At 42.2% G+C, this 27,479-nt stretch overlaps 1 protein-coding gene and 1 long non-coding RNA gene across 7 annotated transcripts in view; one reads left to right on the top strand and one right to left on the bottom strand.

Moving 5' to 3' along the window:
- mllt3 (MLLT3 super elongation complex subunit) overlaps window positions 1-8,705 on the top strand; it is a 53,460-nt gene extending 44,755 nt beyond the window's left edge. For 5 of the 6 annotated variants that reach the window (XM_044184768.1, XM_044184765.1, XM_044184766.1 and 2 more), the window contains 4 exons: window positions 1,776-1,872; window positions 1,997-2,065; window positions 3,134-3,205; window positions 6,666-8,705. In XM_044184768.1, coding sequence (XP_044040703.1) covers window positions 1,776-1,872; window positions 1,997-2,065; window positions 3,134-3,205; window positions 6,666-6,797 — 370 coding nt within the window. In that variant the 3' untranslated portion in view covers window positions 6,798-8,705. The remainder of the gene's footprint in view (window positions 1-1,775; window positions 1,873-1,996; window positions 2,066-3,133; window positions 3,206-6,665) is intronic. The other variant, XM_044184767.1, reaches the window with a different exon arrangement.
- An 8,918-nt stretch (window positions 8,706-17,623) lies between these two features.
- On the bottom strand, window positions 17,624-22,727 carry LOC122870526. Its single transcript, XR_006376592.1, has 3 exons — window positions 21,775-22,727; window positions 19,254-19,357; window positions 17,624-18,763 (listed from the first exon to the last, which is right to left on the bottom strand). It is a non-coding gene; the product is annotated as an uncharacterized LOC122870526 (long non-coding RNA).
- Between the last annotated feature and the right edge of the window lie 4,752 nt (window positions 22,728-27,479).

Raw genomic sequence — 27,479 nt, 5'->3', positions numbered from 1 at the left:
ACGTTACCATTTTGCTGACGATTACAACATAAGTTGAGCTCTTCAGCCAACTTAACATAAGCCCCTGATGGTTCCATTTTCTTAATGCTAGGATAATATTAGCAAGGCTAATACTGTCATAACCGCAATCTAATTAAAGGCAGAATAAGTAGGATTTTTCGGTTGGTGTTTGCAAACACAAGATTCAAAATTGGCCACTTCTCAGAGAGCGAGAGAAGCAGTGACTCTGAGAAATAAAACATTATTTTCTGATTGCTTCATGGAGGTTACGTTCTAAAGCACAAATAAAATCACCCACACCTCCGCACAACCCTGCGGGAAGGAGCCACATTGAATGCAACCGAAGCCAGGCTTCATCTGTCCGCTCAGCCCCGCCCTCAGACACACAGACGGAGCAGACGAGAGTCCGAGACAGCGATGTTGCTACACACCACGCCCAGAAACGGCCCGAACACAGCAGACTAACAAGAAACTAAGAGAATCCAGGCAGAGGGCAGCCCCTCAGCAGATGCAGACACCGCCACACACTTCTAGTGGGTCAGAAGTGATGACTGAGAGGGATTAGTTCTGTATGAGTCTATACGTTGTTTTTTTAGGAAAATCCTACTTATTTGTCCTTTTAAACAATTTGCTTTTGGATTTGTTTTGGAACATGGGACTGATTCATGAGACAACGGTGTAGACATTTAACCTAGCTAAAATGGACCTAACTTATGATGTAGTTAAACGGAACGCTTGTTATAGTAGCCTAATTATGTCACTTGAGAAGGGGGCAAATGCCAAGCTCACTGAAAATGACAGAAGTGAAATTACCTTGTGACAGTTTTTCTTTTAGTTGTTCTCTGTGTTGGTTGTGAAACCAATTTATAAATGGCATATCTACGCCCTGTCTTTTAATAGACCAAACAGCAGTTGCAATAGCTGCATATCCTGATGCTAAAATCAACTGTAAATCCACATTTTAGAGCTGATATTTTAACAAAATAAATAAATAAATCTTCCCGGGTGGCATCCCCCGAACCACCTAGGGGGATTCACATCTTTGGCACCTTTTTAACCCCTGATGAGTTTGCATCCCTGAGCTATTTGTTTTGCTTTTACAAAGTCTGCTGTCAACAGCCTGGTTTCCAGCAGCAGCTGTTTTCAGAGACAAAGCTCTGATAAAGCCACTGTGCACTACCTGCTCAGCAGCAGACAGCAGACAGACACAGTTAGAGAGCAGCTGGTGAACACAGTGGAGCATTTAGCAGCTAAAGAGCCCCATTTTTTTATCAGGAGCTGGTGGAGACCAAAGCAGAACCTAAAAGGAGAATAAATATTGGACTTCCATTCATCAGATGACACAAACACAACTCCAAATGATCATGTTGCTCTGTGTCTGCTGGATGTGTAAATAGCCGACTGTTTGCTAACACGTTAGCCGTATCAGCTTCAGCTTATGTCAGATGTGTTTACAGCTTGTTCTGCTGCCCTCAAGTGGTCAAATCAGTGAATGCAGCTTTATTTAAAGGGGTTACCCAAAAACTGACGTTAACATCTGGTTTTATTATCTACAAATGGTTTCCAGACAGTGTACAATATCACAATATAAAGTTGCATTAACAGTTTTCAAAAATGTGTGGAGGCGGTAATTTTTCTTTAACAATCTCAGGGTTTTTTTCATTTATTTCTCCGCGAACTCTAGACTCCAGCCTCATTGAAGAAGTATAATCATCATTATAATCATCACCTGAAGCAGTTGTTCTTTGTCTTTTCTCCTGTGACTAACTATCCAGAGTCAGTTTAAGTGATGGCAGTGAGAGTGACAGCTCCTCGCCCTCACCCCCACCCCGCAATGAAGCCCCACCCTTATTAAAGACTACTAATAACCAGGTAAGATTATATTATGTATCATGTATTTTGATAGTGTTATTTAATGTACCACAAGGGAACCCAGGTGTTAATGTATGTAGCTCAAAGTCACCCAGCGTGATGATGTTACTCTGTCCTCTGTCAGATACTGGAAGTGAAGAGTCCCAGCAAGCAGAGCAAGCAGGACAAGAACAAAAGCCTAGATTGTGACAAGGTACACAAGTCTTTTTTGTTTAGTTTTTCAGTATAAAGCAGCCCATATCAAATAGATTGGGAAATGCCAGCAGCATATGGAAACATGTGCATGCTCAGCGCTTGACTTCAGTAGAGTCTGCTGGCACAGTATATTACACTATTCAGACAGACAGTGAGGCAGGGCTGATCTGGGTTTACTGTTGCTTTGAATGGGGTAACGTGTCATCCAACCTGACTTCACATCCTTGCTCCTGAGCAGAGCTTGGCTTTTATACAACACCTTTAGAAATACTTGATGGGTTACTATAGTTATTATAGAATTATTGTAACTTTATAGTGGCAGCCACTTCTCCATATGCTGGAGTTTCCAAAGATACCAAAGTCTTGAATATTTCACTCTGTTTAAACATCGTATGGCTTCAATGAAGAGCTGCAACAAGCTGACAAAGAATATATATGTGATACTGTCAAACAGACAAAAGGAATAAACTGAAAGAAATCCTGTAGGAACACATCACTTGGACAGTGTAGTTAAATAAGCAGTGGAAGTATTGCAGCAGTTGACAGCTCTGTTTGGAAAATATAATTAAAGCATTGATGTATGTGTAGTATCAAAGAATGTCAAGTACTGACAGCTGTCATCTAGTGTCCAATTCATAATCTTATTTACTTCTTTTTTGATCATAAAGTTCCTCATTTAAAAAAAAAGGTTTCTAGTTTTAGACTCTATTCTTTGGGCAAAGTTGTTGTGTAGCTGCTTGTGTTTAGATAACATTAAATATTTAAGAACTTCGGCTTCTTTTGCTTAATGGAAAAGGGGGGTTTGTAGACAATAGATCATTTATATTTCAGAATGTGGCGTCGAAAAAAAGAGAGTTTTGGTACCAAACTCAGTATCAGTGCAGATATTGAAGAATTCCAACTGTACCCAACTCTGTGTGTTAAACAGCAGTTGCAAATATGGCTCTTGTGTGAAACGCTACAGCCTGGAGACGAGTCTGGTATGAATGGGTTGAGTGTGTGTTCGTTATCCTGTACCTTACACCAGATTTAAAAGCAGAATATGAATGTTGGCTGTGTTTCCCAGGCTTACCTGGATGAGCTGGTGGAACTGCACAAAAGACTGATGACACTAAGAGAAGGTCATATACTGCAACAGGTATGTATGTATGTATGTATGTATGTATACACTGCATACACTGTAATGTATCATCAGTGTGTAACACTCTGGGAATTGAAGATATCCTTTCTGATGTACCTTTTTCACTCAGCCTGCCTCCTCTAATTCAGCTACATATTTCCAGTAACTCCCACAATGCATTTCACATAACAAACCCAGGCACACTCTTCAGTTGAAAGTAGGCTTAGGAACATTTAAACATGAGTAGGCTGCCAAGTGATTAGTGAACGCTGTAACGTGTTGAAGCTGACATCACTTCCTGTGGCTTCAGCACGTCCTGTCGCTGCGCTGCAGTCACCAGCAGAAGCAACTGATGGCTGAAGCTGCTTTCTCTGCCTCTGCTATGCTGGGTTTCTCCTTGTATTACTGATAAAGAGTGTCTAGAAAATGATGAGGGCCAGAGGGAATAACATCAGGACATCATCATTTTTAAGATGAACCCCTTTCTACATATTGCAGTTGAGCTGAAATGCTCAGTCTACGTCTGCTCAACAGGGTGGATGGGTTGGCCAAGGATTGTGCCACTGCAATGTTTTTTGACTTTTTTACAGTTCTGAGTTACCTGAAAATGTCCCGTCACTAAAACCTACCCTATTGTCTGTATGCTCAGCCAATGTTTGGTTTGCAAGAGAGGGAAACACCACTGGTTATCGCTTTGATATTTAAGAAGTGATCGAGTGGTTTGTGTCTTTTTGAGTGTGGTGAGTTTGTCGGCCTGTAAAAGGTCTAGTGTTAGCTGACTGCACAGATCCTTTCAAGAACTGACCGACACCTAACTAAAGACACACTCAGCTATACTTCTGTGACATCAGTCCTTGGAAGCTGGAGCATACTATACTAACATGAAACTAAAACACTAGCTAACGTAAGGTTAGCTCAACAGCCAAAGTGAGACAGTGAGCTGATATTTTCAGCTTTGTCGGGCATTTGTCATTACCATAAGTGAAAATCTATGCAGCTGTCATCAATAAATATTATGCCACTTTTGAATGTGAAGCGTACACCAGTTTAGTATTGCACAATAAGATTGTCGCACTCAAAATCGACGCGGCAGAACCAGAGTTACCAAAACCTGACGCCTACAGTACCCATAATGCAACTCTAACTGCCAACAGTTTGGCTGGAGATTCGAATGCGTTATGCTAGTAGCGGCTAATGTAGCCCAGAGCCTGCAGCAGAGATGAGGAGCGGGCTACAGAGGTCTGGTGAGCTCACCTCTCAGACTCCACACCGCTCCCTCTGGAGACACAAAAGGCTTTATACAACTGTTTTCACACATGCAGTAGTTCTTCCCAACATCTGGAAACATTGATGTGTAAAATCGGTGGAGCTCCCCTTTAAGTATGCCAGTAATGTAGCTATTTTGGTCTGATTTTCTAGAAACAGATGAACACTGAACATTACTTTTCAATTAGGAGAACAAAACGTTGGTGTGATAGTGACCGGTTAATTGGAAGGAAGAAAATGAGATGACCAAAAGAGTCTACCTTTCCAGGAGCTGTTTTCAAGTTTAAAAGAGTTTTTAGGGTGACTGTAACGTATAGACTGTGTTAGCTGTACACTCACAATCTTTAGAAGTATCAAAGTCCATAGCCAATAAGAAAACATTGGATATAGTTGAGGTTTGATATTATCAGTTTACTTTACTGCATTATCTTCTATGGACAGGTTACACTGAACTGCCAAGCTCCAGATAAAAAAAATGAAAAGTGTATTGGCTGTCCACTGTTTTCACTGATCTCGGCATAATATCGCTACATGCCTGTACTATTGGTCAGCAGCTATTGTTGCGTTGGATTAGAAGAGGAGCTGTGATCTGTTACAGATCCTCTGCAATCTGCAGCTTCATCTGGAAGCAATTAATTATTTGGTTAACCTCTCTCCACCTAAGAGATTGCATGTTTCTTGCTTATATTCTCGAGGCCTATCGTGTGACGGTATTAGTGGATCTTCCCAGCTGCAGCTGCCAAGCTCTGCCTCGCTCTCCTGACAAGACGTCTGGCTCTGAGGAAAGACGAAATCCCATCCAAAACGGCATCGCCCGTGCACGGCTTTAATTTGCACAGTAATCAAGCTAATCTAGCCGAGTTCACCAACTGGCTCTACTTCCTGTTACAAGAGATGGAAATGATTAACTCACAGTCTCTCCTGCACACTGGTGGGGACCACATATTGTATCACACAACACTGTAATGCAGATGGCATGTCTTCAGACAGTGCAACATGACATGAGTTTGGTAGCTGTTTCCAGTTGAAACGAATCCTAAACAGCAATGAAAATGAGCAAACTGGCCAAATCGCCACCCACCCAACTAAAACAAGGCACCAAAGTGAAATGAGAGAGGTGACGCCTGAGCATCTGACTTAGATCTGCCCTCTCATAAAAACAAGCTGTAATTTTCCCCACATTTTTGAGAACTGTACCTACACCAAGATATATGGGGTGGCGTTCCTTATAATCCCCAGGACTCCAAACCCCAAGCTTCATTTTCACCACAGGGTACAAAGTCTGAAACCAGTAATACACAGGAAAGGTACATGAGGGAGGAGGCCTCACTCATTTTCATTGCGTTACAAGCTTTGCCCATACAAACTCTTTTACCCTGTATCTAACCAAATCAAATGAGCGTGGACCCCTCTTTCCTCTTCTCGCTCTCAAGCCAAAACTGCTCTGCTGGACTTCATACCCCCGGACTGTTTTTTTTTTCGACTCCAGTAAAAAATCAGTTCTCGTTGTTTTCTGACGTCCTCGCCTTCCACATGCTGCAGAGATGCAATAATGATTCGTTTCATTCATTCAATGTTTCAAACCGTCTTCCCATCAGGAAGTGCTGATCTTTTTTAAGATAAACTTAGCTAACATGGTTAACACTTCCTTTGGTAGTTTGACGTAAGAGCCTACTACTGCCTTCACATTAAACACATTTATTATACAACACACGCCGGAAGATACATTAAACGTATCTATCGCTTACTGCAGCAAATGAATGGTGCAAAAAATAATTGAGCTGGGCTCCTGCTGTGACGTAGTTTGGCTGTAGACTCTTAGTCATGTTTGTTTAAAGAAATTCTGCATTTGCCGGCGTGTTTGAGGTCAGCTTAGCAAACTAAAAGTAGCCTGTTTCAAGCGACTTCACGTATCGAGTGAGAGTGATACTATAGGAATGATCGGTCTTATTACTGTTCTCAGAAGAAGTAAAGCTGCACTAGAAACAAGTGAAACCATTTCCGATCGCTGGCGCTTTCTGCTTATGTAATCTTATGCTTATGTAAAGCTCAGTACATGATTAAATTCATTGTTACGGTCGTTCTGAATATGAAAAAATATATTAATTGTTTGGGCAGATATTTTACTTGCATTTATTGCTATTCACCTCTGTAATCAGGGCTCTGTGGCGAAAACATTTAACCTGAACCCTTTGTACCCTCTGTTCTCCAGATCGTGAACCTCATTGAAGAGACCGGACACTTCCACATCACAAACACTACTTTTGACTTTGACCTTTGCTCCTTGGACAGAAGTACAGTAAGAAAACTGCAGAGTTACCTGGAAACCTGCGGACTGTCCTGAGGCTCTGAGCAGCTGGCTGCTGGATCTCCGTCTCCACGTAGACTTTAGATTTTTCTTAAATGAACTCCAACTTTGGATGCAATGCAAAAGCACCACTGTGGCTGGGTCCAGTTGCTGTGTGTCCAGCCTGCTGGTTGGACTGGGCTCTCTGAAGAAGAGGTCATCCCGCTACAGAAACTAGAGCCAGGTGTCGTGGGGATGAGCCCTGTCGATCAGGAGATCACCCAGAAAGCCTTGAAAACGTCGCTTGATTTATGGAAAAATACAAGTGGCGAATGGCGACCTTGTTGCTCTTAATGAATGTGCATATTGTTACCATGTATGTTTCTTGATTTGTTGTTCATTGTGACAAATGCATGGTCAGCATTGCCTTACAACATTGTAAGTCTTATTTATTGAATTTAATTTGCAGGTGTGTGTGTGTGTGTGTGTGTGTGCGCGCGTGTGTGTGTGTATTTGAAATGGTAAAAAAAAGAAAAACAGCAGAATGACACTTTGTTGAAGCACTATACAACAGGTATATCTTTGAATCTGTGTGACAGTTGAGCATTACTACGACACGATATGTCACTGACTTGAATTGAAATTTAATGTCATACTGAATCATTTCAGTGGGAACAAAAAACTGCCACACAGATGTGAAGTTGACGCTTATACATTTTTATTCCAATCCATAAGAGACATAATACGTGTGTGTGTGCGACATTGTAGGAAAATTTGGAATCTGTTTTGTTTTCGCAATTGCTATTCATAAAGGTACAACCTATACTGTGCAAAAAAACTGCTTTCAACATCCTTGCAGAAGCACTCTTAAATCGTGTGAGGTCAGTGTATGTGAGAATCCAGGTTAGAGCCCTGGCCAGTCCATGAAGGGGAGTGGTTTTGACTGGATCGGGTCTGGATCGGGACTATCACGACATAAAAAGTCTAAACATAGCTGCTTTAAATCCCCACATTTTGGCTGTGTCATCTTAAAGAAAGCTTGCTATTGAATTTGTTTTCAACATGACTTGCAAACCATTAGACTAAAGTGTATATCTGTATTCCACATGCATAAAACATTTAACTTACATTGCACACACAGAGATTGGCTTTCCAGCTTTAAGAATTGGAGCCACCACAATATTTCATACAAGTGCAACATCATTTGGCAGTTTTTTATTCCCATATTTTGACACTGTATAAAGTAAGACATAAGTGGCTGCTGGAGTGAGCTGAGCACAAATCACTAAGGTGAAAGTTCTCATGATACAATAGAAAATACATTTTTACCAAATCCAGGAATAATGTGCTGCAGGTTGGCCCTGCCGACCATCATTGGCTTCAACCTAAAGAAAGCTGTTGTGTCGGCTCATTTTCTGCTACAGGGCCAATGTAACAAGCCAAAAGCATATTTAATAGATTCAGTTGGTTTAGGATACTACTAATGTTTGTCTACCGAATATGATTTAAAGGAAGTCGTTATGTCTTTGCCATCGGGGGAAATGGATTTGTAGACCAACTCCCTTTTATGATGTCAGAGTCAAGAAAAGACAGCTCCTGTGTTCTGCATTTCTGAAATGTGTGAAATGTTTTGGATAAATTTAACACATAAAAAGCCAGTGGGAATTTTGGCTGACAGGTACTGTTACGGGTGTAAGAAAAAAAGATCTTTTATTTATTTTGTGGGAGTTTGAGTTGTTAAATCAAAGCTCAGCATTAATTTTCCAAGGAGAATGCCTTTGTTTGATTTGTAACAGAGGACACTTTTGCCAGTCTGATAAATTAAAGTTCAGGATGGTAAACCGAGGTGGTCCTTTCCAAATGACCTTAAAGGGTTTTTCTTACCCTGTGTTCTGTCTTATGGTTTCTTGTGTATTTTGAGGACATACAATAAATATTCTGTATGCTGTACAGATGAGTTATTAAGTAACTTGTGGATGAGCTTTTTGTGGCACAGATTTTCACTTGACTTTACTTTTTCTTTATGTTTCCAGTGGCTGTATATATTTTATCCTGGTGCACGAACCCTAAAATATTTTGTCACTGAAAGAACTTTGAAATTCAAGTTAAAGCCCCTATGTGTAGGATTTGAAAATGTCTGACTTTGACACCCCTAGTGGTAGTATCAAAAAAGGCATGTGTCAGACAGGGAAATGAATGGGCTGAACACTACATATGCAACACCAGTTTTCACCGTGATTAATTTTTCAAACAACAAAACTTTCAAATTATTCAGAAGGCGTAAGATACGAGAATCGCATAAAAATTATAAACATAGGGGCTTTAACTTTTGTTATTTCCTGTGTGGCGTTTTCTTACCAGTGACACCAGGGCTGTGTTCAAAATCATATTCTATTTACTATATAGTGCACTATATTAACTTTCTGCCATTTTATGAGTGAATAGTATCTATAGCATATACACTACTTTCTCAATTTACTGCTCACTATAGAGGAAACTATTGTTTATTATATAGGGAGTGGAGAATGAGTGAACGAGGGAGTGATTTCAGATACAGCCCCAAATTTGAATTAGTCAAATGTCAGTCACATTTTCCTACTGACTGGTTGCCGAACATCAAGAAGGCAGGTCTTAAAATGAGCTTGTGTGACAGATGCTGAGTGTGAAAGAAAACGCAAACACAAGAAAGTTGGCTTACAAAAGATATAGCGAGGAACTCATTTGTTTAGACTGAAGTGTAGTAAAACAAACTCTGAGCTGTGAGCCATCAGTGCCCACTGCTGATGGAAGAGGATGCCAGGCCCAGCCCCACCGCAGAGCTCCCGTGAGGCAATGCTGCAGGAAACTGTCCAAGGTTTAGGTTTTTTCCCTCATTCTTTTTCTGGGATCGGCAACTTATGGCACTCTGTATATGTTGTGGCCTGTTAGCAGCTGGTACAGCTGTAAGGTTATCTTAATCCCATTTCTTTACTTTCACCCCTACCCCTCTTTTTCAAGTGACCCTCACCCTTTGAAACAGAGTTACAAGGGGTAGTGTTTGAAATATTCCCCTATGAAATGGGGCAACCCTTCAAGACCTTGACATCAGTAGTCTCCGATGACGTCGTAAACAGATGCAACGAGTTTGTTGCCAGGACATCTCACAATGCCGTCTTCAGATTTGTCTTGCGTGGGCTATAGGCGTCTTTTTCCGTTTGTCGGCAGCAAATCAGGAAAATGTAAGAAAAAGAAGACGTGAAAAAATGAACATTGCCAGTGCTCTGTACTAGCAACCCGTGCTCCTACCCTGCCAGTGTGCACTCATATAGAGGGGCTAGCTAGAGACATGAGCATACTAATGATACACACAACTAGGTTTATAATACATTGAAACAACATTAAACAAAGATGATCCGCAGGTTATAATTTTGAAATCTTTATTTAAAAAAATACTTACATTTGTGGTTTTCTTTTGTTGCCTGTGAGCAGTTTGCCGCCAGCTTGCCGATGATTCGCAAGACATTCTGGTAACACTCGGTTTGGAGTGTGCCTCTGAAAAACCGTTTGGAGGATCATATAGCCCTAGCACTTCACCCTTCCCCTCGATCTCAACAAGAATTGGGACACCCTACCCCTACGTGTGACCGCGCAAATATGGAGGTGTAGGGCTAAGTGGTGTGCTTGTTTTGCTAAAATTTAGAAACCCCAACCAGTGTGTCCTTCACAGCTCTCAGTACCCCACAGTCTTTCCTACACTTTGTCTCTTGGTAATGGTGCGTATGGGTGGTTCTTGTAATGTTGGAAAATCAAATGTTACCAAATCATATTTGCCAGGTGCCTGCATTCACATGGTTATCACAGGTAAACATATCATAAAAACCTTACTGATGGAAAAAGTCACAGCAGGATGTAAATAATGGATGCCAGACAAAAAGTCTATTGTTTGTTCTTGTTAACAGCCTGGACATTGAAATATGAGGTATTTACCAGGTTGCAAACAGGGGGCTAGGGTGAGAGGGGAGAGTTATCCATGCTGAAACTCCAAAAAAAAAAAAAAAAAAAAGCCAGGGTCCTGGAGGTGTCTATCATTTTTCCAACCTACTTTAGATGAAACCACAGTGGGTCCACTCAATTTCTGTGCACCGGTGCACCACTAAACGGCGAGGGTCGGGAAAAATGTTTAAAGGAAGTGTAACCTGTCAGCCAGTGGCAGCAACCACGTAATTGTCAGCTGACAAAACAAACAACAACGTCGGCCTACAGGGCAAAAGCCATGGCAGCTTTCCTAGTTGACAAATAACTGCCAGCCACAGTATGATTTTATATAAGCCTGAATGACATTCATCAGTTCTGTTTTATCAGTCTCCCTTGACTTGTTTGTATGGGCCATGTGGTCATGGTGACGTAAACGCTGCTCTCGCCACCGGCTACGACGGCTATGTGTGCAGACAGTAGCTCGGAAAATAGTGATATGGAGCACTGGATTTGATGAATTTACTGTTAATCAGACCACAAATGAGACATGGTTGGGAAAGCGGTAGATGCCACGCCAGAGTGGAGTGTTTCTGGGGGCCGGGCCTTACTGTACACACAACTTTATAACTTTATTCATTGATTTTGGTGAAACTGGATCATGTTTTATGGAGAAAATATATTTTCTGGTTTTTCCTTTGATGTCCTCCGGCTGCTCTGCCTCAACTCTCTGTGATTCAACGTTTGGGTACGGAGTTTCCTGATGGGCAGATAGCTTTACTTGTTGCTAACGTAACTGCTAACTGCTGCTAACTGTAACTGCCTTTAGCTAGTTAACTCTGTTAGCTGTGCAGCTAGCAGTCCTATGAGCTGACTCTGAGCTCGGAGAACTGGGTGAGTGTTTGTGTCACTGTTTACACCTCTAGCACTGGCTTTGGGCCGCCAGGAGGAGGTTTTCAGGCCCGGGCCAGAGGGACCCAGTGGGGAATGCTGGCGGGGAGTGGCGCTGGAATGGGTACCAGAACCGGAGCTGAGCGAGTGGGAAATGGAACAGGGCTCAGCAGCTTCCCAGTGAACACGGCCCGACCGGGACAAATATGAAATATGAAGCAAATGCCCCTGCCTCCAGGATCCCAGCCTTTTCTTTTCAGACCGTCCTGTTTTGGAGTTTCAGAGTTTCAGACCTGAGTTGAGACAACGCTGCCAGAAATCATGTGACTCTCAAGCTTGCAAATGGGTGGGCAGATCTCTGAAAAGTGGGTGTTATAAACTCAGCTTTGAAAGAACAGTCTGCAATACGAGTGCAAATGTACATTCGCACAAGTTTCAAAACAAAGATTCGCCCTTTTGAAACTCAAGTTTCAACGTTTCACAACTTTCTTCCCAACAGAACAGGGACACATTTGAAACTCCGAAAATGTGTTGGAGAGACACTGTAAAAAGAGCACTGCAGTTGTGAAGAAGGAAAAACAATGTTTGCAGAGATTAAAATTTTTTTTCTGCCTGTCACATCCCTATGCAAGACGTCAAAACCGTTTTTGATATATTTCCAGCTTTCAGAATTTTTTTTAGTTTAGAGATATGGCATAATATTCATCCCACAGTTTTCTAGTTATCCATTTTGTGTTAAAGGTCCAGTGTGTAACATTGAGGAGGAGCTATTGGCAGAAGATAATATTTAAAAAACTAGCTTGTATCTGTCTGCTTGAATTTTAATGTTCAGTTAATAATGTGTAAAGTTCAGTGTTGTTTAGTTTAGGTTACTGCAGGTATTAACCACTCTGTTTTCCATTCACATGCAACTTTTTGGTGGTAAACTATAACAAGGATTACTCACTCAAAACAAATAATTCAAGTTGAGAGAACCCGCAATGATGCCATAACACCACAGTTATTGTTGATGAGACAAAGCCAACCCCATTCTTCTTGTCCAGTCCTCTTCAATCACAACACTGTCTCTGACAAATATAGAGACTTTCAAATACTGGATTCACTGACACATTGGCCTGATGCTGAGCCCCCAGCTGTCAAAACCAAATGAAACTTGAGTGCAGAAGGGCTTGTAGAGCTCACATAGTAACTTGGTGTGGGTAGTGTTGTCTGTGTGAAGGATACTGAGGGTAAGCCTAATCAAAACCACACAGTGCTGCTGTATGGAGAGGATCCCCCCTTTCAGGAGAAACCCTTATATGGAATATTTGTATTGCAAGTTGTGACTTAAAACCTAAAAATCTAAAAATGATATTTATCTGTCTTGCACGCAGTGTTAATTAAACGTCCCTTGATCAAAGTTTAAAGGGGTAAAAGTACAGCAACAAAGTGAACTACTGAATTCTGGGATCAAAATGTTGATCTCCCTCCTCTAGTGGATGACAAAATCTGTGCTGTGCATGTTCTTTTTATGTCAGTCTAAGTGGGTGGTCTGACAGGAAAAAGTTGGAAGTCATCCAGTTTCCCCATTTATTGTGGGCGAGGAAGAATCGCACATGCTTTCATCAGTCTCCATGTCACACATCTTACCAGGCCTGTTCCTGCTGACTGCAGGATAAATGTTAAAAATGTCTCTGTGGAGGAGTTGGAAGGTGTTCAGTGGTGTTCTCCTATATTTAGTCGTGGTGCAATTGTGTGCTGTTCCAGTCCATTTTCATCCTGTGGATTTCATGCACAAGTCATGTTTTTGCCCCACTAGGAGCGGGCCTTATGGCAACGTCACCTGGCAGCACCACCATCAGGCACACATTTTCACTTGTACACAACAAATATCAAAAATGAAATTTCCTGAGCATGTTGCTTTTGATTTGAATTGTCGCCATGGCCTTTTCTCAAGCATCGCCCACAGGACAGGCACTTTAGGCCCCACTGTGTAAAGACCTCAGCATGCTTCACACAATCATGTGTCAACTTGTCCGTCTAAAGGCAAGAGTGTTTGTACCTGTTTCAGACGGCCGCACTCTGCCTCCCTGATTTCTCTCCCAGAACTCCATGGATTTTGCATGTCTTTGCTCACTCTCTCACCTCTCTCACCAATAGCTGCGTATAGTGGGCGTAATTGTCTGATTGTCTGTAATCTTCCACCACTTGCTCACTGTGTAAAAAAAAAAAAAAAAAAAGTTAGCTGGCAGGAAAACTCTTGGTGGGCCTTTAAATGAAGAATTTAAAGTGTGCTGTAACTGCTTCACCAAAGTGTTTCAGCACCCTTCATCAGGGTGTTTTACACAATAAATAAAAGCACAGCCTATAAATAGTCTTTGTCAGTTATCCCATGAGAATCTAGGGAGACACATAAACAGCAAACAGTACAAAATGCAGTCACAGAAATAAGAGTATTTAAGACCTAAGTAAATATTAAAAATCTGCTAAATAAGTGCAAAAAATACACTTGTAGTTTCATGTATATGTCTAGTTCTTATTGGATAATTGACAAAGGCTCAGTCATCTTGAGTTATTAGCCAAGCTAACATCTGGGCTCTAAGGGTGGCAAGGTCGCTCCACCTCTTTGGCCCAGACTAAAATATCTCAACAGCTATCGGGTGGATTGCTTTGGTGATCCACTGATTTTCATCTAGAGCCGTCATCAGGTCAAACTTTTTCCAGTACTATGTCTCCTACTTAGACAAAACAGGCATTATTAGGCTTCATAGCCTGACACTTGTTATAGAATCAACAGCAGAACGAAACATAACCAAAGTACACAACACAGAGATGTAGAGAAAATCTAAACTCCAGCTGCAGCCCACGAACAAGTCTGATTTGTGTCACTTAGCGTGCCCGCCGGGTGGTGCATTAAAGTCAGGGATTAATTACGGTAGATGCAACCTTTTTGAACTATGCAGAGGTACAATGATGCTAACCACAAACACACCCCATAATGACAAGATCCTTAACTTTATTGCTTTGTCATGCATTTTTGTATAGTTCACTAGCTGCTAGCCCGCTCCTTTCTTCTGTTGTGTTCTCACAGTTTGTCAGGACTTTTTCATGTGACTTGTTTTTACTCTGTAATAGACTGGAAGTGTAGCGGAGTACAATACTTGTGATAAAAAGTACTTAAGTAAAATTACATATTTTAAAAAACACTTTAAAAAGTACAAGTACACAAAAAACAACTTTGTTACAGTAACAAGAGTAAATGTAATTCATTACTTCCGCCTGTGGCTTTGTCTTATAACACATGCTCAACTTCTGCTATTTTGGCAGACTGATTTGTTGACACAATCTCTGTCCCTGAAACAGCGCAGCAGAGCTCTTTGTCTTGACACAGTTGAATGGAAACGGCAAACAAAATGCAGGAAAAGCTAGTCCTCGCTGTGCCTGGGCATCCCTGCCTTTACCCCCTCCAGTGGAATGAGTGACTTCCGGTCTCCATTAATCTGACAAGTTGTGCACGTGGCTTAAGTGCAGCCTCTCAGAGCTGTAGATAGCTGTAGACTCTAATCTCAGGGTTGTATTTCATGTTGTTTTGTAGACTGCCAGGGAGGAACCTCCACTGTATCAGAGCTGGAAAACTCTGGCTGTGAAAATATGAAATTGCCAGACATGCTACTGATAGAAAGTTGGACACAACTCAAGACGTTAAAGTTGAGTTTCCAGTGGAGGAAACATAATTTATCATGCTTTAATCGTACCATGCTTCCACCTCCCGTCGGACACCTCTTCATTACTTCATTAGCTGTCCTCCCTTCAAACAGCAACACCACACTGAAGCCTGAGCTTTAAGGTCCTGCAGCACAGTGGCGGCACTGCTCCAGCTGGGGTTTGTCCACATGCCGCAGCTCTGGGTTCAGACCTTTTTGATTGTTTTTACATCTTTTTTTTCTTTCTACAGTGTTTGGATGATCCACAGTGCAAACCCAACGCACTCCCACTCCTCTCATTTTTTACTGAGCCCAAATTGCCTCTTTAAAAGTCAGAAGGTCAGTGCTAACAGCAGGGGGCCAACTATGAACTCCACACATGCCATGAACACGAACAGCTAATTACTGTATTTCTGCTGTGATTTAAAAAACCCTTAAGAATGATCAGATTTTGTACTGGATTAAAGGTCAGAACTGTGTTCTGCTATGAAAACCCGCATCTCACCATGAGGCTCTGGTATGTCTGCTTTACATTTCTATGCTCCTGACATTTGCCAGAGTTGGAACACGTTTTCTTTGACATTTCAGAGTTCATTCACACAGAACAGATGATTATAGGCAAGATTTGACTGATAGTTGTTCCTTTTCAGTCAGGTCCAAACCTTGCAACCTCACTGTGACGCCAAGACTCCAGGAACGATATTCCCACTCTTCGCTCTGGTTTGGTCTCCACCAACTCCTAAGATAAACGTCTGGCTCTTCAGCTGCTAGATGCTCCACTGTGTTCACCAGCTGCTCTCTAACTGTGTCTGTCTGCTGTCTGCTGCTGGGCAGGTAGTGCACAGTGGCTTTATCAGAGCTTTTTCACTGAAAACAGCTGCTGCTGGAAACGAGGCTGATGGGAGCGGAGTTTGTGGGCCAGAAAGCCAAAACTAAAACTAAAATAAGCTAAAAAAAAAAAAACGAATAGAGCTGAGGGGACTGAGGAACTGCAGAGTTGGTGATGATTATCTGTGGGTTCATCACTACAATATTCAGCACCCTTCACATTACCCATTTGATTTATTATTAATATATAAAATATGAATTAGTGCAGCTTTAAAGCGAGACTGTTAGAGAATTCTTGAAAGAAAAAATAACAATCTTCCTTTTACAAATGACCCTAGGTGATGTCAGCAAACTTTCTCGCGTTGTTTTGCTAACACAAGACTGCTGTTTTTAAATGTAGCCAATCTGGACAGTATCCGGGAGAAGTCAGAAATTGTTGTCATTTTGTGTTATGGGACAGTAAAACTCCATCTGCACCTTTGAATGGATCATCATCTCCAGCAGACAGCAGACCTACCGAAGCCTCTGGTAGTTTCATTTGTGAATGATTCCGCTGCCATTCCAAATGGAGACAAGAAAAAGAGAAAGTGGCTGCTTAGACTCCTGGATTAATTTAAGCTGTTTTCCTCTGAGAGAACAGAGCTGGGGGTATAGAGGAAGAATGGGCGGGGATGGTTCAGAGTCCCGGCCAGTCAGCAGGACATCCTGTTTGAGCTTCCAAATACCATTTCCTCCAATAAAAAGGGGGAGACCTTCGAAATAATCTCCCGCAGAAGAGACACAGAGGCATTGATTGTCACCCTGGCACGAGGCCAAGGCTGAGGAGGAAGGCTCCCCCCCCGCCGGGCCTCTGGACGGCAGTCAAAAAGCACCTCGAGGAAGTCATTAAAGCTCAAGGTTGATGAAAAGTCTCTCCTTCCTCCCTCCTCTCGCCTCCCTCGCTGTCTGAAGGCATGCTGCTCTGGGTTATTTGCACAGAAGCAGGTGGAGCGTCCAGGCCCACATGATGGAGATATAATCTTAACTGTCTGAAAAAATGCTTTCTACAGAAACTCACGCTCTTACATCGATGTGTCGTATCTTGAATGTTGTGACCGAATACCGACACAACTACCTTCCCATCAGCTTCAGCTGTTAATTAACAAAAGTTAGCGTGCTAACAGGCTAGGTGAACATGGTTAACATTATAGATGCTAAATGTAAGCATTGTCATTGGGAGCATGTTAGCATTTAGCTCAAAGCGCCGTGTGTACAGCCTCACGGAGCTCTTAGTGTCGCTTCTTTGTAAACTCTTTTCCCCCACTGGCTTAAAAGTACACTTTAGTTTCGGGGCATGGTTAAGTGACTAACAGACCGGTGGCATTCTGTGGGACCAAGTGCTGTGTGTAGCCCGTGGGAAAACATTTAGGTATTGGTATTAACATCATGGATATTTTTAATCTTTTCTAGATGATGAAGATCTGTTTCAGTTTTCTATTCATTCCAATTCATCATAAACACTTGGTGCAATAAAGGAATACATCTGCTTCATGTCCAACAACTGAGTTTAATTCAGATGAAGTATGTTGGTTGTTTGGAGCTGAATAGTACACTGAATAAAAAGCACAAAAATAAAAGTACAACATTTGGAGGGTCCAGCTCCGAAATCAGCCGTATCAGAGCTCCTTTGAAGTGTTTATTCATATTTGCCTTCGCAGCCTATTGCTGTATCGTCCAGTGGGGAAGCTGACAGCAAAATGAAGACCACCAAAGCATGTGTGGTCTCTGTGTGCAAAGGGATTTCAGCCCCCCCGACCACTTTGCCATTGTCATCAAATTTGGACAGAGCTGCAATAATTCAAAGACACTTATCATATGCTTCTGGCTTGCTTGTGTCCCCCATTTCCCCCTGTGGCCAATCGTGTTGACCTTCCTGTCAGCACCCCTGTGGAATTCTGGGTGGCGGGCGGTTCTGCCTTAGTCCCTCCAGCCCCCACTCACAGAATGCATACAAATTAGCCTTTCAAATATCCGATCAAGTTATGTAAAGAACAAAAGCAAGCAGACTTCAAAGGGGAGGGACGAGAAGGGATGCTGCACGCAGAGGCTTCAGCCAGCTCTCTCAACCGGCCCAGTCCTCAGACGCTGTGGTGGATTTGATTATTGTTTTTAACCTCCTCCTCCTCCTCCTCCCCCTGGCTGCCCGAGACCCCCTGCACTACCAAAATGGGTCCAGCCTTTTGGAGCGAATCCCAATCCCAAACCTGGTCTTTGATTTCAGGGGGGCTTGGCACTGCTCCTTCTCCCCCTGCTTTGTTCCTCTTGATGGATCTAGGCGGGCCGGCGAACCGTGACCTCTGCCAGCCCACCCCGTCTGTGTGAGGACACACACACACACACACACACACACACACACACACACACACACAAACAGACAATGCCAAGCCGCCACAGAACCCAACAGGAAAGGAGGGGAAAATGGGGGAAAAAAATGTCGACAAATGTGCTGAAAGCGTCTGTGAATCAAAGTCTCATCCCTGACAGAGATTACAGGCACGGTGAGTGTCGTTGCTGCTTTCATTATGTCTGTTCTGATAAGTTAGCCATGTGTGATGGGTGAGGAGGAGAGTCTGGACCGCTGCCTATTCAGCTGCTCTGAACCACCTGCCACCAGATGGACCCGAGTGTGAACTTGAACAAGAAAGAGGAGGAAAAAAAGCACTTTAATTCCCAGCCCTCCCGGCAGCCGCCTCATTTTCTCTCTAACTGTGTTATCAAACCCAGCATTAAATCTGCTTTGTAGTGTGGTCGGTGCTGAGTTGACAAGCTTTTACAGTCACTCAATGCAGAATATTTCATGCTGGGAACTTTTTGTGTGCTGAGGCCAAAAACAAAGCAGCTGCTCATCAAGCAGCTCATGAGAGGCTACAGGAACTCACTGAGATATCGTTTAATGGCCAGCGTGGAGATAGTGCTTTACAAAATGCACCTGTACTGAAGTACTCACCTCTACATTCAGGAAACACTGTCAAATGTGTCCCATTGATATTAATTCCAATTTATTACAACTTATTTCTGTACTTTTGGCCATCATTTCTATCACCAAAGTAATTACAGAGATCTGAAACATGGCAACATCTTGGCAGCAACATGGAAACAACTGGAAAGAAGCGCGGCTAACCTGGGGTTTGTTCACAACCTGTCCGATTGTGTGACTGCTCCTGTCTGTTGCCCCGTCGACTTCTTTTTAGCGATGTCACTGCATTCCCAGAGCTCAGCAATTACCTGGGTGAATGCAATGTTATTATTACTGACAGAAATGATGGACGAAACTACAAAAATAAGACACTGTAATACTATACTGTATTAACTGATTATTTTTTTGCCTCTTGAGAGCAGCTCAACAAGCTGTAAACACAACAATGACATATTATCAACTTATAGATTTGTTATGGCTTACTAGTTAGCAGTCAGTTTCCTGTTTCACATCCAGCAGACACAGAGCATTCATTTGGAGTTTGTGTCACCTGATGAATGTAAGTCCAACATTCACTCTCCTTTTAGCTCTGCTTTTGGTCTCCACCAGCTCCTGAGAGAAATATGGGGCTCTTTTGCTGCATTGCTGCTGAGCAGGTAGTGCACAGTGGGTTTAACAGAGCTTTTTCACTAAAAACAGCTGCCTCCTCGTGTTGGAAATGGCTGTCATAATAGTGCTGAGCTGAACTACTGAACAGCCATCAAACCAAAACAATGAGCTAAAAGACTCTAAAACGTTGAGCTGAGGAGAACTGCAGAGGTGAGGATAATTCTCTGTGGGTTTGTTAACAGATCTAAATTGAAAATACTGATTAGAGCAGCTCTAAATATTTCAGCTTTCTTTCAACATTCGTAGGTTTCTTGTATTTATAATTCACTAGCCCTTTTCAGACATGCAAAACAAAATATTGCTAGCATCATCTACTGTATCTGTTGAGTAATGATATGAAGGAAGAAGAGTGTTCTCAGTTCTCTCTTAGGCTGCATCGCTGATGCATTGTAAAACAAACCCTTAATAAATGTCCATCATGAGCATGATGGACACTCGCCACAGCTTCTCACAGTGAATCCTCTCATAAATGTTCTTATCAGTTTATTAGATAGAGCTGCCTTTTTTCAAATATCTGACAGTGCACAAGCAGAGAATGACAAGACAAAGTGGCATTCTCATTTAATTCCTGTTTGCTCACAGTATGTAAAGCATTTTGCTGGATATTTATATTTCTCTTCCATGCAAATATAGAAAAGATAGGTGGCGAGAGCTGGTCTGACTCATAGAATAAAGCAAAGGCTGCTAGTTCAGGCAGTCAAATCAAGTTCGCTGCTCCTGCCACTGCAACATGTATCCAACGCACCCTTTTTGATCACGGCCGTGGACTCCAGCTGTCAGGGCTCTGCTCTGCTCTTGCTGCACGCCTGCTGCCACACCACCACCTGAAAGCTATGCTGTCGCTGTTCATATAGCGTTTCTTAAACATCAGCTCCACCCCAGCATCAACCTGCAGGCTCTGAGTTTATGTTCCCCTCGCACTGAGCTCTGGGTTTTCTAGTGGGGAGCGATGAGCGATGAGAGCTGGCAAACTGAACTGTTTATTTTGATCATTTCTACATTTTTATAGACTGATCAGACATGAGAGGAATGTCCTCAACGACTCAAAATTGGCTCATTCCAGGGGTTTTGTGGTCTATTAAACTGATTAGATTGTGCATATGAAATGATAATTAATTGATATATTTAATACATATAGCTCTTAAGAGGGTGAAACAAGACGTGCATTTAATATCTCTGTGTATATTAAACCGTGCTGCTGGAACTTTTACATTAATGTGACAGCATTCAATTCAAATTTGAGCTGTGTTGAAAGTGTAGGTCTGTTTGCCATGCCAACATTTACATAAAAGTGAGTCATGGGCTTATTCAAACACGAGACAAAAAAAAACAACTAAATTTGTGTAACAAGGTGCATGTCAGAAAGCTGAAGACAAAATGATTAGCTGTGATGTAAAGTAAGAGTGGTTTGTAGTAAATGGTCTAAAAAAAAAAAAGGGTTTTAGTGGCATCCATCAACACATTTTGCATAATTTCCTGTACATGCAGTACAATATGGGACATTTGTTCATTACATACTTGCCAGTAATGTCATTGACTGTAAACATTAGTACAGTATGTACTTTAAAATACGATATGAAATACTTTAGTGTCACCGTAGGGAAATTTGACTCACACGCACACATAACTGGCTGCCGCCATAGTTGTAATAATAAAAAATAACAAATAAACAAAGCAGCACATACTGTAGCAAATCCCAACCACAAAAAAAAATACATATATTACACAAGCAGTGATAAGAACACCATGAAGCTATTGCACAACCCCTGCAGCCTCAAGCAACATTATTTAAAATGTTAATTGAGGTAGGCACAAATGAGTTTTTAAAGTCACTGAGTTTACATTGGGGTTCTCTATATCGTCTGCCAGAGGATAAGAGCTCCTTCTCTGCGTGGAGAACGTGATATGGGTCAGACAGTATTCTCTGTGCTTGCCTGAGAACAGGCAACCCGTTGTCATTGCTCAGATATTGACTGGAGGGACTGGCGTTCATTCCTCTTCATGACCTTCATACCAGACAAGCAAGCTCAGATTGTAACTGTACAGACTGCCATACCTTTATAAACTGTGGAAGAAGATCCGCCAAAAGAAAGTCTTTTCAGAGGCCGTGGAAGAGAGCAACGGTCTTCTTCACAGACAATAAATTCTTCATCTAACTTGTGATGACACGCTGTTATGAGCTCTGTAAAACCCAGTAAATGCTCAATCCATCCAGTGAGGCCACATGTGCTAATGGCTTCCAGAGAGCACAAGAAAGCCCGTTCAGCCTGAAGGTAGGTAGGTGAGCGCTGCTGTTTCACTTCCTGCACTTTAATTAGAACCAAATTAAAGGAGCCCCAGTCTACTCTTAATTGACTTAATGGTTGAGTGGTGCCCTGCCTGGCTGGAGCTGGGGAAAACCTCATTAGCACTCCGCTTTTCACCAGGCCTACAAAACAAACCATCAATAGCTGAGCAGACAGATGTGCTTGTTAAAGACTCCAGAGGTTGATTATGGATCAGGTGACCACATTTTGAAGTTCATTACATCCATTTAGACTTTTGGAGAGGTTTTTGATCCGTGTCAGTCCTGATACAGATACTTGATGTTATAAGACACAGGGGAATCTGGACCCAAAAGCAAATCCTGACAGGACTTAGCGTACAGAGAAAACCTCAGTTTATCTGACACTTGGGTAAAGAGGGTAAACTGAGTGAGCTGGGCCGGTCCAAGACGCTGAGCAAGGCGGGTGTGGAGAATGGCTGTATGTCCGGTGGAGCAGGCAGAGTAGGGCAGCTGGCTGGAGCAGGTGAAGCAATCAGGATCCAGGATTTGAGCCGAGCGGTTAACCTGAGCACAGGGAAGCATAGAATTAAACGAGACAAGTACAAACAGGCGAAAACTCTAGCGCAGAGGCTCTGCGACCGAAGCGTAATACCACGTAGGCAAACAGACGATCTGGCAAAGACTGGAGTGAAGAGCCAGGTAGACATACTGCAGGCTCGTGATTGGTGGATGGAAAACAGGTATGTAGCAGGTGTGTCAGATCCTCAGCAGAGCAGAACCGGGAGACCACGCCCAGATGGTCACACACACACACACACACACACACACACACACACACACACACACACACACACAGGAGGAGGAGGAGGACAAACAGGGGACAGGCAGACAAACAAAGAGAGAAGGAGGGCGGTACAGTCGGCCCATGACACGCGATACTTAGTCCACAGTTAGTCCACAGTTTGGGTGAAAAATCTGGTGCAAATTTGTAGCTCCTCCAAGGTGCATGAATTCAAAAGTAACCAAAGCTATAGAAGCTGAAAAGAAAAAATAAGTTAAATTTGGAGAAATTTTAACAAAACTTTATTAAGATACAATCCTTGATTTGAAGTGCCCCCAAACTTCTAAACTTCCTCCCAGCTTTCTGTTGATGTTTGGAATTTCAACTTTTTTTTCTTTTAGAAACTCAACCGTGAACTGTTGCAAATCCTCAACAGAGATCTTGAAGGAGATACTGAAATCTTTAAAGGTATAGTTCAACATTTTGGTAAATATGCTTTTTCCTTTCATTGCATGTCACCTCCCATCCTCATTTCCTGTCACCTGTCTTCTGTCCATCTTTGAATAAAAGCAAAATGCCCCAGAAAATACTTTTTTAAAAGTACAGAACTGCAGTAAGGACGTGGTTAGCCTAGCTTAGCATAAAGACTGGAAGCAGATGGAAACGGCTTGCCTGGCTCTGTCCAAACTTCAAAAATACGCCTACCATCACAACAATGCTCACTAATGAACATGTTGTAATATGTTATGTTAATCCACCAACAAACAGAAATGTAGTGAGACTAAGCCATCTGTGAGGCTGCACTTAAGCTCAGCACTGCTTTGAGCTAAATGCTAACATCAGCATGCTAACATGCTCACAATGACAATGCTAACATTCTGTTTATGTTTAACAGGTATAATGGCTACCATGTTCACCATCTTAGTTTAGTGTGTTTTGCAGGTATTTGGTCATAAACCAAAATATTGGACAAATTGAAAATTTGACCTGATGATGGCGCCAGATGAAAAGTCAGAGGATCACCAAAGTTATTAGAATTTATCCTTAAGGTGAACATGAATGTGTGTACCAAATTTCATGGCAATCCATCCAATAGTTGTTTGAAAAACCACAAATCTGAATGTCATAGTGTCGCTAGAGGAAAAGTTGCCATCGCTAGAGCCACTGCTAGCATGGCTAAAAATTTCAATTTGTGGTTAGAAAGGAAATTACGTGCTTGAACAATTTCTTGAGGAACAACAGCCGGGTGCAGTGACTTTGCGTAGCATTATTAGTTTTATCGTCAAAGTGAGGTAGTCAGATTTGGTACCATCGTACCAGTAGCGTAGCCAGAAAAAAAAGACTGTGGGTGTGCATCAGAAAAACTGGCCACATTTAATTTTCTTTACAACACAGAGTAGGCTAGACTGATGTGCACCTCCACAAAAATATAACCATACATTACTCTCCATACAGTATAGGCTTGCCTACAACATAGCCATAACACAGTATAAAATGTGCTTTAGTCATTGTACAGTCCATTCTTTGATTGTTATTTTAAATGTCACAGTGCAATCATGGTTTACATAGACTCATCAAATAAAACATAATAGGCCAACAACAGAATATATAACAACTAGGCAAGACTAGAATCTACACAGCATTCTCCCAAATTACATTTATGTGAAACTTTACTGGGACACAGCTTACCTGTGCAAGTCGACAGCTTAAAGGGCAAGACGCCGTGGCTTGGCCTTAAATTAGTCAATTATTTCGTTAGACTCCAAAGTCTCTGTCAGTTCCCTTTCAAACGCCAGCAACGAGAAGCTATTTAGTCTTCCTGTGAGCATGGTTGCTCTGCTGCTGGATTTTATCCTGTTGACCGTTGAGAACAGGCGCTCCGCAGAACAGCTTGTAACAGGCAGTGTGATCAAAACATGAAGTAAACTGTTCATGTTAGGGAATACGTCTTTATCCCATGAGCCTAAGACTTCAGTTAGGGACCCCCATTCACCTTTCGTTTGATCAGTTGCCAAAATACTGTTAGTTCAGGCCCTTCCATTCTAAATCCATAATGCTTGCTTGGAGCCCGTAGTATTTCCATCTGGCCAACAAGTTTGACGCGGACAGCAGGGAGGCAGCAGCCTTCATTGTTCTGTAGGAGTCGCACTAAAAACGGTTGTTGAGTTCCACAAGCTCAGTCAAGAATCGAAATCCACAATGAATGCAAATCCAAGTCACTCCTAAAGGGCGCAGACCTGCCCAATGTAGAGGTCACATGAGAATCTGCAAACCTGGAAGGTAATTTCCTGTTATGAGCGCCTGCGACGTCCCAGTTCTGCACATAATTTTAATTCATGATGTCATCAGTAAGTCCGATGATTCTCTCAAATTCCCCATCCGAGTTATTCCTAAATGTAGCAAAAGTTTCTTTGAGGCCCTCAGTCACGTGGATGCAGTCAGTCACAGAAACAGATGGGGACTGTAGGCCTTTTGTCGCAAAATCACTGGCACTGAACAGCTTAGAAAATGCCACAAGGAGAAAAAAGGAATCTTTTGGTCTGCATTTGTTGCAAGAGAGACTGCGTCTGTTTTGGTCTGGCCAGAGCCTTCTGCAAACTCATTCACTGCTTCTAATATGACGTCATATAAAGTCAAAACTCGACTGACAGACTCCATCTGATATCTGTTGAGAACAAGCTCTACACAGGGTCTGTCAGGATGAAGCTTTTTTTGGGTGCATAGAAATCGTGCAGGTCTGTTGGCTCCAGTCAGAAAATGGTGCAGTGAACTTAAAACATCCAAAAAAATGTCCACAGTAGGAGACACTTTCGAAGCTGTCAAAAGCACGAGATTCAAGCGGTGCGAGTGGCAATGTTCATACACTGCATGGGGGAACGTTTTTTTGAGCAGCACTTGCACCCCAGCTTTCCCACCTGACATGACTGATGCCCTGTCAAAACTGAATCCCACACACAATTCAGGGTCCAGCAGCAGTGGTTCCAGTACTTCCAAAATTTTGTTAGCGATGCCAGAGGATGTCTTATTCTCTGTTGCAACAAAGCCGACAGCTCTCTCTCTCAGATTGCCATTATGCATGTACCTCACACAGACTGCAATTAGTTCCTTCTTCGAGAGGTCTGTGTATTCGTCAGCTAAAATTGCATAATAGGTGTCAGTCTGTGCATGCATTCTGCTTTGATTTTTTTGGAGGAGAAGCGATGTTGCCGTTTCAAGGAGGTCGTTTAGAATGTCAGGGCTCATCATTTTTGCATTATTTGGAAGCTCATCGAGGTGCTTTTTTTATCTTGGGTCATATGCACAAATCAGTTCAAACAATTCCAGAAAGTTTCCTTTGTTCATGCTTTCTGTGTCTTCCTAGTGACCATGTAGTGCAATGCCTTGTTTCACACAGAAAAACAAAATATCATTGACAACTTTCACATGTGCCCAGTTTCTTTCAATAAGGTCAGTGAATTGCTCCTGTTTGTCTTTTGTGACCTGATGCACGATGTCACCTTTTCCAGCCCTTTTAATGTCCATAAAACCTTTGTGTCTGGCCACAGCAGAGCAGCATGGGTTTTACTGGCTTAATGCTATACTCGAACCAACTGTACCTGTCATACCATTTAGCTGAAAAACTACTGCTCTTTCCACTGACTGTTTGGGTGACAGGGAGAGCACGCAATTTGGGCTGGCAAGTAGGTTTGTCTACTGCCGAAAGATCTGTGGAGTTAGCTATTTCTGCATCCTCTGATTCTGTCTGCGCAGGTGCTGGTGCCGAAGGAGACACACTTGTTGAGGGGGAGAGTAATGGAGAAACATCCTCCTCAGCTGTTGTAGGCCTTGTGTCTGGCTGGTCATCAATGCAAGGTTTTTTGAAGAAGTTAAACAGCAAGCTCTGTTTCCTTTTGATAAAGTAGCAGCTAGAGTAGGGGTGCAGTACAAGCAAGGGTGTAAGGTGTGAGCAGGTCAGTAATGTAGGAAGCTGCAAGGCCACTCAATGATTTTTAATTTAAAATTTTAAAGTAATAAAATCAGAATCAAGAGAATCAATTCTGAACACCACAGGTAACCAGTGCAATGAGGCAAGAATACGGGAAATGTGCTCATATTTTCAAGTTCTTGTAAGAACCCTGGCTGCGGAATTTTGCACACATTCGAGGCGGTTAATTGATTTCTGGGGCAGCATGAAGACAAAAGCATGAATGAGAGTTTGTGCATCACTGAATGAAATTAATGATCAAAATTTGGCTGATTTGGTGATATTGCTAAAATGTTTATAGCAGTTTAGAACTGAATCAAAGGTTACTCCAAGACTTCTGGCTTCATAGGTGCACTGCAAACCCTCGGATTCTAATGTCCGACTTACACAATCTCAACACCATCACTTCAGTTTTATCGTTGTTCAGCACTGGGAAGTTATTTGACATCCAGGACCTTGTAAGACAGGCTGTGAGTGAGGTAACTGAGCTGAGGTCTGATGGATTTATGGACAAATAGAATTGTGTATCGTCAGCATAAAAATGGAAAGAAATATTGGAGTTGCAGATAACTTGGCCCAGTGGTAACATGTAGATACAACAGTAAAGGGCCAAAAATAGACCCTTGAGGAACGCCACAGGTGATATTGACAAAGCTAGAGGAGACATTTCCAATTGATACAGAGAAGGTTCTGTCACTCAGGTTAAGACCTAAGACTAAAATGTTCTCATCTCTTAGAAAGAAAGCGAAT

This window comes from Siniperca chuatsi, linkage group LG22 (genome assembly GCF_020085105.1).
Source record: "Siniperca chuatsi isolate FFG_IHB_CAS linkage group LG22, ASM2008510v1, whole genome shotgun sequence".
In the NCBI taxonomy this organism is placed as follows: Eukaryota; Metazoa; Chordata; class Actinopteri; order Centrarchiformes; family Sinipercidae; genus Siniperca; species Siniperca chuatsi.
Note: the sequence above shows the minus strand (reverse complement) of the source record. Positions and strands in the feature narration are given on the sequence as shown.